General features: G+C 38.4%; 1 protein-coding gene across 3 annotated transcripts in view; it reads left to right on the top strand.

Annotated features, from left to right (window-relative positions):
- Positions 1 to 13,228, top strand: part of CFAP20DC (CFAP20 domain containing) — a 328,442-nt gene that overhangs the window by 126,372 nt on the left and 188,842 nt on the right. For all 3 annotated transcript variants that reach the window (XM_056129486.1, XM_056129487.1, XM_056129485.1), the window contains exon 5: positions 1,304 to 1,418. In XM_056129486.1, coding sequence (XP_055985461.1) covers positions 1,304 to 1,418 — 115 coding nt within the window. The remainder of the gene's footprint in view (positions 1 to 1,303; positions 1,419 to 13,228) is intronic.

Below are 13,228 nucleotides of genomic sequence, written 5' to 3'. Positions count from 1 at the left end.
GGAATATGGGTAGGATGTGTCCTATGAAGTATAGCATTTGAGGCCATGCGGTCCAAGAAAACGTTCACTTTAGAGTAAGGTTTGGCCCAAGCATGTGGAGAGCGGCTGTGAGCAGGGCGGCCATTGAGTTCTGGAGGTTTTCAGCTGCCGGGGCTGGATCCCTTGGGGCGGGGAGGAGTCTCACCCGCCACCCTCCGAGGCACCCCAAGTGAAACAGCCTGGTGCGGGGTCTAGCAGCATGGTTACTGTGAGCGTCATGTTGTGCTCCCTTCCGGGAGAGAATGACATGCGATCTGGTATGTATTATTCTTAATGCTGCTCAACTGTAGTTTTTCTGGTAGAATATTTTAGAGGAGGAAAATAGAGGATTAGAAAAGGAGGTGAGGGAAGAGCTGTAGAAAAGTCTATTGATTTGAAAGTTAATAACACCTTAAATATCAGTACCAGTTTTTTGATGAGTTAGTATCTCCTTAGGGATTGCTATTTGTAGACAGTTGTCCATTAATAAGTACAGCTAGGAGACAACGTTAATTAAAATGGGGGGAAATTGCTATGCTCCAAGAAAAAAGACTATCTTTATGAAAGCATATATTTTCCAATATAGCAAACTAGAACATGCATGAAATTTTTAAGCCTGCTGTGCTATCTCAGAGACCTTAAGGAAGTAAAACATAAAAATAAGCCTCTATCAACTTGAAACAATCCTAATCTTTTTAGCGTGGATGTGGTCTAAATCTATTAAAGATGTTCAAATTTAGTGTCCTTGGTATCATTGCAGGTTGACCTGAAGAGTGAGCAGTAAACTTGTGTTTTATAATTCTGGTTTGAAGCTACGTGCTTAGGAAGTGAAACTGACAGTCAATGTTTCATATCTGTCTCTAAGCAGACTAAGAGCCTATATAAAATGACAGATGCATTTTTAGAGAAAGAATCCCATAATGTTTTCCTATTTAGTAGGTGACAGTATGTCCCAAGATAACACAAGCTTAAGAGGCTGGAACAAGCATGGTTATTAAAGGTGATCAGTTTCTCAGTTCGTACAAATTGAATTTCTTCATAGCCTAGAGAGTGGAAATCTAGTATAAAGTACTGAAATAAATTAACATATTAAGTGAATTTATACATTCTGACTTTTGAACACTTTCAAGAAAGGAAGAAATTTTATTATTTCTTAAAAGGAAAAGGCAGTTCTTAATTTCTGTGTTTGATCTCCCTCGTGGAAAGTCTATATGATAAAATGTATCATTTTGATTATACAAAGAATAGCTAGTTATTGATGGGAATCTTCTTTATTTTTTTCCAGAATTACTGATTTAGGGAATATCAAAAGAAGATTGTATTTATCAACGGTCCATAAGGAACTGTCCTCAACTCCTCTTCATGCAAAAATCCCACTCTTCATGATCAAGCGCAAAATTGTAAGTGTAAGATGAATGTTCTTAAAATATTAAATTTAATTCAGCAAATATGAATAGTGAGTACTCTGTCAGTTTTTTTCAAATAACATGGTTATAAAAAATGTGAATAAAATATATGTTCTCATTCCTTTCAAATCTGCTAAGTGTGAGAAGATTTGAACATCTAGAGAATCACTGAAACTAGAATAGGAAGTTCAGGAAAGAGAGAAGGTGCTATTGGTACTGTGAGTAGAAATGAAATCCATCTGACTGTATGATGAAGAAAGGGTTTATGATAGCAAAGTTCACTTACATGAACTTTGAAAGGTTCCAACAGGTAGAACTGGTAAGCAAACATCCCAAGCATAAATAACAGTGTGAGTGCAAACAGGGAAGCTAGGAAGTGGAAAATACATAGATCAAAAAGAATCATTAATCACTGTTGCCTAATTTAAGACACATTATTAAGAAAATATTTATCCTGTATTACAATGTATTTAAATAGATTGGGAGGGCTTTTACCTATATGTATTGGATAAACATTAGACTATAAGCAAGAGGGATGACCCTGAGACAACTCACTTGTTTTTTCTCCGATTAGTTATTTCCAGACTATTTTCATGACTTTTCTGCATTTGTGTGCTATAACTGATAACACATGCTTAATCCTTCCTTAAATAAACTTATTATTTACATTTTGCTGAAATTGATTTTAAAACAAAACATGGATTTTAAACAAAATATATTTTTTTAAAAAAAATGATAAACCATGGGGACCAGAGTAAAGAGTACAGCAGGTTGGGCACTTGCCTTGAACGCAGTTGACCCAACTTTGATCCCTAGCATCCCATATGGTCTCCTAAGCTTGCCAGAAGTGATACCTGATTACAGAATTAGGAGTAAGCCCAGAGCACTGCCAGGTGTGTCCTCCCCACCAGGAAAAAAAACCATATAACTTTCAAAAAAGAAAATGTATTTATAAAAATAAATGTACTGTAAAGTTTGACTAATTATTATTTCTTTTTTATGACTTTGTCCTGAGTCTTTTTGTTAAAAAACATTTATCAGGGACCAGAGAGGTATATCAATACGGAGATTAAGGCATTTGCCTTTCACATGATGGATCTTAGTTAGGTTCTTGGGGCTACATATAGTCCCCTGAGCACTGCCAGGAGTGATCCCTAAGCTCAGAGTCAGATATAAGAAGTAAACCCTGAGCTCCACCAGGTGTGACCCAAACCCCACTTTCACAAAAGTTTATCAAACGTTTGTACACTTTTAATAGTTCTTCTGGGTATAGCTAGAATAAAAAAAACTGATAAAAGACATTTATGTTTTGTGGTTTAGTTATTTACTGCCACTCCCATGTATTATCTGAAATTATTTCACAATTGGTGCATGGTTCACTCTTTGGGAACCACTGGTAGTAGAGAAAAGAAAGCTATGACAGCATTTTACTTAGAGAGAAATACATAGTCCTGTGCTTTAGTAAGATTAATCTGGTAGAGATATTTGAAATGGGTTAGAATGAGAAGAAAGTGGAGACGAGGAGAATATTTCAATAACAATGAGGTTGGTCAAGGTATAAGTAGAGTAATGGATGTGAGACAACATCAAAAATATGTCAACATATGTATTTTATATGTGACACATGCCGTGAGATGGGAAACCACAGGGAACCATGTGGCACAAGAGGGGCTAAATAGAGAAGATCTATGAAGAAGAGGATGACAGAGGTAGGCAGTGAAGGAACAGTTAACCAGTTTCAATGGAGAGAGTGTTCGTAAGACAAAGAAACATTAAAGTGGATGCTTGAAACATGATTTTTTTTAAATCCAGTAATCCCGTATTGTTGAAAAAAGACCAGAATGTTAGGGAAATGGTAAGACTGGAGAGGTAAACTCAACTTTCTAGTACACCTTATATTTCTTGTTGAAGAGTCTGGACTTTTATTTCATTGTAATAGGAGCTATTGAAGGACTTGCAGCATTAGGGGTGACATGGTCTCATTTGCATTTTAAGACATAACATGGGAGTATGGGTGGGAAGGATACTGGAGACTTGCAAAGCAAATTAGAAAGCCTCTGCAGTTGTCATGAGAGAATAGGCTTGATGATAGCATAAGGTTTGTCTTCTTTGGTCTTATTTTGTATCCATAAGTCATTATGGCAATCTGGGCTCCTTGTAGACACTTAATAAATATGTAAGTGAGTAGATGAATTAATAGATAGGTGGATTGGGTAGATGGATGATAGTGTGGATAGAAGAAAATGGAAAAATGAATGATCTAAAGAGTGATGAGTTCCTAGAGTTGAAAAAGAAATGAGGTTGGAGATAAAGGAACAGAGTTTAAAAATAACAATAAGCTTTAATATAATGTTAGAAATAAATTAAAGTTAATGCCATAAGTGACTCATGGTTTGTTTTGGTAATTGGTGATGCAAACAATTATTTAAAAAAAAAGAATCCAGAAGAAGAGAATACTTAGAAAAGGACATTGGAAATGTTTGCAGGATCTCTAAGACATTTAGATTGAGCATGTTGAAGATACATATACAAATTAGAGTCCTAGAAAGAAGTATAGCCTAGATATTTGGGCTTTTTCATCATAGAAGTAGGGGTTAAAGTCATGAGAATGAATGACATTGCTTGAGGAGAGAATACAGAACAGTAGAAGCAACAAAAGATGGTTATACAAGGGCATATCCTATATAAAAAATGGATAAAGATCAAAAAAGCCATAAAGGAAAGAGGACAAGAATGCATAAATGATATGAATCTGAATAAATATAGTGGAAACAAGTGATATTTTAATTTGGGAATATTTAAAGATATGAAAGTATTTAGGGATGTATCAGGAGGTCATGAATAACTTTAATGAGCAGTTTTGATATATTAGACAGGAGTCAGTGAATTAGACTATGAGAGGAAATGTAGAGAATTTGAATGTATGCTGTTTCTTTCAAGATTTCAATCTATTGAAATTAATGTTTGAGAAAAATTAGAAGATCTTTAGACTTTGAGTCTGGGAAATTTGAGGATTGGCAACTCAGTAATAGGAGATGAGCTATAAAATAAATTTATGATTTCTCTTTGTATTCAAATTTTAAGTCTGGTACAATTTATAAATCTTCATACCTAAATTACAATATCACTTTTACTAATATTATTCTAGTTGGTAAGCTCCGTTCTGGAGACCTACTCTCCAGTTCTGTTTGCTTTGGGCAGTTGTTGTTCCCTCACTATGTTTCTTTATATCCCACTTATTGAAAGATATCATTCTGACTGTCCTATCCTTCTGACTGACTTTACGCAGCATTGTACGGTCTAGTTGCATACACATAGTAGCAAGATGCATGAATTCATCTTTTCTTATAGTTAAATACCCTTCCATTGTGTATACAGACCAGTTTCTTTATCCTGCGCTCTGTTCTTGGACACTTGTGTTGTTCCCAGATCTTGTATATTGTGAATAGTGCTGCAACAACATATGCTCAGAAATATCTTTTTGAAATAGTGCTTTTGGATCCTTGGGGTAGGGTAAATGCCAAGAAATCAGTTTACTGGATCATCTGAAATTTCAAGTCTGAGTTGTCTTTTTTTTTTCCAAAAAGTGTTGATATTGTTTTCTAAAGAAGTTGAACCAGTTAATATTCCCACCAATCATGAGTGTGTGTTAGTTTTTCAGTTTTATATCTATGCCATCACTGATTTTTTTATTCTTTTTTATATGTTCCAGTCTCACTGGTGTGAGGTAATTTGTCACAGTTGTAGAGAATTCTTCCGTGTATCTATTGGCCGTCTGCATATCATCTTTAAGGTCATGTCTGTTCATTCCTCCTCCCCATGTCTGATAGATTTATTTGTTATTCATTAGTAAGTTCTACAAGTTCTTTATGTATCTTGGATGTTAACTCTCTGCTATATGTATGGTGAGCAAATATTTTCTCCAAGTCTGGTGTCTTTATATTCTAATTTCTTTTTGAGATACAGAAATTCTTCATTTTATGTAGTTCCATTTATTTATTTTGCCTTGTTTTGCTTGACAAATAGCATTGGGTCATTGAAAATGCTACTATATTTAATACAGGGTTCTGCCAATAACTTCCCTGATATAATTTCTGGATTGAGGTCTGGTATCAGGGTATTTAATCCAATTTGATTTGAGGTGTGAGATAAGGTTCTGACTTAATTATTTTTATATGTGGCATTTCAGTTAGCTTTTAAATATCAGAAGATTTGACATTAATTTCTGATTTTTGATCTTTTTTAAAAAAATTGGAAGTGACCAACATCAAATCTGCTTCCACACTGTGTAGGTGTTGAACCTGGAACTGATTGGTAGTTGAACACTTTTTACAGAGCTTTAAGCTTTTTCTGAAGTTAAATCCTCTCTACTCATAAAGAATGCAAATTCAGGAGCTGAAGAAATACACAGGGGTTAAGTTGCATGGCTTGCATGTTATGGACCTCAGCTGGATCTTTCCTCATTCTCTCATTTAAATTATTTTCCTGAGCCAATATATATTGCAACAAATGCTCTACTTGGCCTTTGTTTTTCATTCAAAACCTTTTTATAGCCAAAGGCAGCAACCACATTTATATTATTTTAGTTCTACATATACAAATATTTATTTATAGTCATGTACTATTCCAGTTTAAATGAATTTTCAACCTGTCAAATAAAAAAATTAGTTTTCATGTTATTCTTAACTCTAAGAGATTTAACTGTTAAATTATAATAATTTATACATTAACTTAGGTTTTCAATGACAAGAACCATTTAAAAATTAATAGCCTAGATCAAACAACGAAGGTAGCTATTTAGTCAAAACTCACTGAAGTCAATCTTACTCTTCAATATAATTTTCAATTACTTGGTAACAATATCAGTTGAACATCAGTGTCTTCTTGCACCACAGTATGTATTAATGTACAGTAAATTTAATCCCATTTAAATAGAAATTTTTAGGGAGATACCATTAAGAATGAATCATTCACTGGAAATATAGCAAAGTGGTATGACAAATTACAATGCCAAAATCTCTTAATAATCTTTATGCTCAAATACCGAGTGTCCCTCATTTGAATGGGGAAAATGACTCTTTAGGAGTTGTACTTTCTTGAGCCTCAAGTATGATGGAATATATTATAGCTTACTACAAAATAAAGGTATGATATTTTTTAAGATTTTCCTCTCAGACATAATCTTTCTACAGAGCCAATGGTTTGAAGATTTGGGGTTTTAAATACTTTTTTAACTATCATTGGATTTAGTGGAAACAGATAGGCTTATTGTGACATATACATTTAAAATACAACTAGAAAATTTTTTGCTTCTTTATTAGGGGGTGGGTTCCCAAAAAATGTTCAGAGGCCGGAGGTCCACTCGAGGCAGTACTTATCCAGCTTTCCAGCAGTTCAATGCTAGAGCCTAAGGATATGGTGCAGGTTGGGCCCTGCAGTACTGGGGAGCACCAAGACCACCACTGCAATGCTCAAGGGCCTCCAGAACCACACCTAACAGTAGGCCATCTGGTACCAGGGACTGAACCCAGACACTACCTGCCATAAAACCCCTAGACTATCTCTTCAGCCCACAGACTATTTCTTAATGACTCTAACACCCACTATAATGTTTATTATACTTGACTATTTGTAAATGTTTTCATCTCACTCTTGTAAATATAATTTTTGAATATCACCTTCTCTCCTATTCTTCTGTCAGTCTAATAGGGTTGTTAAACAAGAGCAGTTCTGTAAAATGGGCAGTTGCTTCTCTTCAGGATTACCCTTCTTTCATATTACATAATGATATGATTATTGGTAGAGTGTAAGAGTGGCCACCAAATCTAGACTGTAGAGATTCAAGTGCTGTTTTCAATTTAAGGTCCACAAAATGCTGCATAAGTCTGTCCATTTTTCTGTGTTTTATTATAGTTGTGTGATGATAGTAATAGAATCTGTTCCATAAGGGACTTAATAGGCTTAAATTAGTTTTCACTTATAACATTGTGAAACTTGTAGCAGTGTTCAGTTATTTGTAGTTAATTGATATTGTTATTTTTATACTATGATCTTTTGTTAAATTAGAAAAATAACAATCTATTTACTAATATATGAATGTTGCTATAATAAACTTATGAACTTATAGCTGATTTAATAATATTTATTAATCAGCTTAATCAATGGCTGAACAAATAGCAGTACTCTTTTTTTAATTAATTTTTTTTTATTAGTGAAACACCATGAGGTACAGTTGTAGATTTATAATTTTTTGTGCTTGGGTTTGATTATACAATGATCAGATACCCATCCCTCCACCAGTGCCCATTTTCCACTACCATGGATAATATCCCCCCACCCCCATTCCCCCACCTCCCCCCTGCCTCTGTGGCAGGGCAATCCCCTGTGTTCTCTCTCTCCTTTTGAGTGTTGTGGTCTGCAAAAGACGCATTGAGTGGCAAACATGTTCAGTCCATAGTCTACTTTCGACATGCATCTCCCCTCCTGGGAGGATCCTCCAAACACCCTTTATTTGGTGCTCCCTTCTCTATCTGAGCTGCCCTTTCCTCTAGAATGCCCGACTGGCCACTAAGCTATGGAGTAATCCTCCTGGTGCTGATCTCAGCTATTCTTGGGTATTAATCTCATATTTTGTTACTTTATATCCCCCAGATGAATGCAATCTTTCTATGTCTATCCCTCTCTTTCTGACTCATTTCGCTTAGCATGATACTTTCCATGTTGTACCACTTGTATGTAAATTTCATGACTTCATCTTTTCTAACAGCTACATAGTACTCCATTGTGTAGATGTACCAAAGTTTCTTTAACCAGTCATCTGTTCTTGGGCATTCAGGTTTCTTCCAGTTTCTGGCTATTGTAAAGAGTGCTGCAATGAACAAACAAGTGCAGATGTCACTTTGACTATACATTTTTGCCTCTCTGGGATATATTCCCAGGAGTGGTATTGCTGGGTCAAATGGAAGCTCAATTTCTAATTTTTTGAGAATCGTCCATACTGTTTTCCAGAAGGGCTGAACCAGTGGACATTCCCACCAACAGTGAAGGAGTGTCCCTTTCTCGCCACATCCGTGCCAGCATCGGTTGCTTTTGTTCTTTTGAATGTGGGCCAGTCTCTGAGGTGTGAGATGGTATCTCATTGTGGTTTTGATCTGCATCTCCCTGATGATTAATGATGTAGAGCATTTTCTCATGTGCTATTTTGCCATTTGGATTTCTTCTTTGGGAAAGTTTCTGTTCATTTCATTGCCCCATTTTTGGATGGGGTTGGATGTTTTCTTCTTGTGGAGTTTAACCAGTATTTTGTATATCCTGGATATCAACCCCTTGTCAGATGTGTATTCGGTGAATATCCTTTCCCATTCTGTAGACTGTCTTTGTATTTTGGTCACTGTTTCTTTGGAGGTGCAGAAGCTTCTTAGTTTAAGATAGTCCCATTTATCTATCTCTGTTTTCACTTCCTCGGCCAGTGGCGTGGCATCTTTGAAGATACCATTAGCTTCAATGTCATGGAGGGTTTTGCCAACTTTGTCTTCAATGTACCTTATGGTTTCTGGTCTGATGTTGAGGTCTTTAATCCATTTTGATCTTCCTTTTGTACATGGTGTTAGGCAGAGTTCTGAGCCCATTTTTTTGCATGTAGCCGTCCAGTGATGCCAGCACAATTTGTTAAAGAGGCTTTCCTTACTCCACTTCACATTACTTGCACCTTTATCAAAGATTAGATGATCATATGATTGAGGGGAGATGTCAGTGTATTCAACCCTGTTCCATTGGTCTGCAGTTCTGCCTTTGTTCCAGTACCATGCTGTTTTAATTATTACTGTCAAATAGCAGTACTCTTACATTCACTTGATCACTTGACATCCTGTTACTCATCGATATGCTCGAGTGGGCACCAGTAACGTCTCCATTCGTCCCTGTCACTTGCTAGTGTAGCCCAATGGCATCTGATCGTTCTAGGAACACGACGAGCCTCAAACCGATCATTCAGGGTCTTTATGAAGAAGTCTGACCGTCTCATAGGTGGGCTGCCACGTGATCTTTTGACGTCCCATGGAATCCAGTCAGTTACGGCTCTAGTCCAAGCTGTCCTCTCCAAATCTCATTACATGTTCAACCCACATGATTTTCGACGCCTTGGCAAATGAGACAGCATCCCTGATTCTTGACCATGGACGGAGGTCAGAACTCCGGATTCTTTCTCTCATTTCAGTGAAGTGTGATATCCAAGCATAGCTCTTTCGATTCCTCTTTGGGAGACCCGAATAGCGTTCTCATCCTGTTTTCATAGGGTCCAGGTCTCTGAGGCGTATGTTAATGCAGGAAGAACAGTGGAATGAAGAGATGTGCCTGGCCAGAGGTTCTTCATCCTCTTAGCTATTTCTTTGATATTCTTGAAGGCGTTCCAAGCTGCTCTCTTCCTCCTGTGCAACTCAGGTGCCAGGTCATTCATCATGTTGACGTCTCGACCTAGGTAGACATAACTGTTGCATTTGGAGATGTTCATTCCATTGAGAGTGAATGGAACATCAGGAACGAGTCCGTTTCTCATGAACACGGTCTTCATGAGATTCAGCTGTAGTACGATCTTTCCATACTCATGGTCAGAGTCAGCCAGCATTTGTGCCGCTCGGCTAATGTTTGGTGTTATTAGAATGATGTCATCACAAAGCGGAGGTGGTGTAGTTGCCGACCATCTATCTTCACTCCCATTCCTCCCCATCTACTCATCACATGACGTTCTCAAGTATGGCACTGAAGAGTTTCGGTGAAATGGTATCGCCTTGCTGAATCCCTCTCTTGATGTCAGTGATCACTTCCCTGTAGAATGGTAGATCCTAGTAGTGAATCCATAATACAGCTCACGGAGGATTCTGATGTATTGAGTTCGAACACCCTTTCTGGCTAGGGCGTTGATGACTGCTTACGTCTCAACAGAATCAAAGGACTTCTTTAAATCAATGAACGTTAGACAGAGTGGCATCTTGAACTCCCGAGAAACCTCAATGAGCTTGGCTATCATGTGGATATGGTCGATCATGCTGAATCCTCTGTGGAACCCAGCTTGCTTGCATGGTTGTTCTTCATCTAGTGTTCTGCCAATCCTATTCAGGATGACTCAAGTGAACAGCTTGTAGGTGACAGACAACAGGCAGATCGGACGATAGTTGCCAATGTCATGATGTCTCCCTTTTATTCAGTCAATGGTTTTGCCTGACTGGTGTTGCTGTTGTCCCAAAATTCCAAATAGGATCGGACCACTGACTCCTTCATGCAAAATTCTACTTCATGGACAGGGGAGAAAGGGCTGCAAAGTTTAAGAAGAGAACTCCCAGAACGACCACCAATTGGGAGCTCTTTGGCACTGTTGTGGCAACATGGGAAGATGCCATCGTTGACAACATTGACTAGGAATACGATCAACTGGTTCAGCACCTCCATGATTGTGCAAAGAATGCCAAGAGAGAGATAGCCACAAAAAGACGCCTGTCTTTGAAAACTTTTGAGCTTATTCGCCAACTTGGCATGTTGCAAACCTCAGGCAACTGTAAGCGAACTTCCGAGCTCGCAAAACAATGCAGAGAAGTGATAAAGGAAGAGCTCAAAGAGAGAAGAGCAGCAGTACTAGCAGATATGGAAGAAGTCGGGAAAAGCATTCACAACACCCGCCTGTTCTTCACCAACTACAAGACCAAGATGGATACCCTCTGACGTCCTGATGGATCTATCACATCTTCCAGAAGAGCAATGGAGAAGATTATTCATGACTTCTATTCAGATCTCTTTGATAGCCACATCCACCTGCCCACATACCAAATTCCAAAGGATGAATATGTTGTTCCCAACGTTCTCCCTTCCAAAATCCGACATGCCATTTTGTCGGTAAAGATGCGAACAGCACCAGGCCAGGACAAGGTCAGACCTGAACACCTGAAGAATCTGCCGTTGGTACTCATCAATACACTGGCTCAGCTCTTCACATGCTAGCTGCATGAATACGCAGTTCCATCCCAATGGAAAACCAGCAGGACTGTACTACTGTACAAGAAGGGAGACTCTTACATTATCACTTCACTTAATCACTTAATCCCCGTTATTCATCGATTTATTCGAGCGGGTGCCAGTAACGTCTCCATTCATCCCGGTTCCGTGCTAGCGTAGCCCAATGGTATCTGTTCTAGGAACATGCAGAGCCTCAAACCGATCATTTAGGGTCTTGACGAAGAATTCTGACCATCTTATAGGTGGGCGTCCACGTGATCTTTTGATGTCCCGTGGAATCCAATCAGTAATGGCTCTAGTCCAGCGGTTGTCTGTAAACCTCATTACGTGTCCAGCCCATCTGATTTTTGATGTCTTGGCAAATGAGACAGCGTCCCTGATTCTTGAGCGTTGACGAAGATCAGAACTCCGGATTCTATCTCTCATTTGAGTGAATCGAGATATTCCAAGCATAGTTCTTTCGATTCCTCTTTGAGAGACCCGAATAGCGTTCTCATCCAGTTTTTGTAGGGTCCAGGTCTCTGAGGCATATGTTAATGCAGGAAGAATAGTGGAATCAAAGAGATGTGCTCGTAGCTGGAGGTTCTTTGTCCTTTTAGTTATTTCTTCAATGCTCTTGAAGGCATTCCAAGCCGCTCTCTTCCTCCGGCGCAACTCAGGTGCCAGGTCATTCATCATGTTGATTTCTCGACCTAGGTATATATAACTGTTGCATTCGGAGATGGTGGTTCCGTTGAGAGTGAATGGAGTGTCAGGAACAAGGCTGTTTCTCATAAACATTGTCTTCGTAAGATTCAGCTGTAGTCCGACCTTTCCACATTCACGGTCAAAGTCGTTCAGCATTTGTGCCGCTTGGCTGATGTTTGGTGTTATTAGAACGATGTCATCAGCAAAGCGGAGGTGGTGTAGTTGCCGACCATCTATCTACACTCCCATGCTTTCCCATTCCAGTCGTCGCATGATGTTCTCGAGGGTGGCACTGAAGAGTTTTGGTGAAATGGTATCATCCTGCCGAACCCCTCTCTTGATATGGATGATTACTTCTTTGTAGAATGGTGAGATCTTGGTAGTGAATCCGCAATAGAGCTCACGAAGGATCCTGATGTATTGAGTTTGTACGCCCTGATTGGCTAGGGCTTCCATGACCGCTTCCAACTCTTACATTATTTAAAAAAAAAAGAATATTAAGCTTCTGCTATAAACAGGCCTGTGCTAAATGATATGATTTCAAAGGTGACAGTCTTTCTCATCAAGGATATTATAATATGCAGGAGAAGCAAATATAATACCGATAATTGACTGACAAACAACAGATTACTCTTAAGAATCAAACATTTCTAAAACATGAACAACAATCATGAACAACTTTGTAACTGTGCATCTCACAGTGATTCAATTAAAATATCAACATTTTTTTCTGGTTTTTTTTAATTGAATCTTCATGAGATACGGGCTGGAGCAATAGCACAGCGGGTAAGGCATTTGCTTTGCACGTGGCTGACATGGCCGACCTGGGTTTGATTCCTCCATCCCTCTTGGAGAGCCCAGCAAGCTACCGAGAGTATCTTGCCCGCATGGTGAAGCCTGGCAAGCTCCCTGTGATGTCTTAAATATGCCAAAAACAGTAACAAGTCTCACAATCTGTTGTGAGATGCTACTGGTGCCCGCTCGAGCGAATCTATGAACAATGGGAGCACAGTGCTACAGTGCTACCATGAGATATACATTTGCAAAGTTGATAATAATAGAGTCTCAATCATAAAATGTTCTAACACCCATCCCTTCACCAGTGCCCATTT

The sequence above is a fragment of the Sorex fumeus genome, unplaced genomic scaffold (genome assembly GCF_029834395.1).
Source record: "Sorex fumeus unplaced genomic scaffold, SorFum_2.1 ptg000072l, whole genome shotgun sequence".
NCBI lineage: Eukaryota > Metazoa > Chordata > Mammalia > Eulipotyphla > Soricidae > Sorex > Sorex fumeus.
The sequence above is the reverse complement of the archived record's forward strand: the minus strand, read 5'-3'. Positions and strand labels throughout refer to the sequence as shown.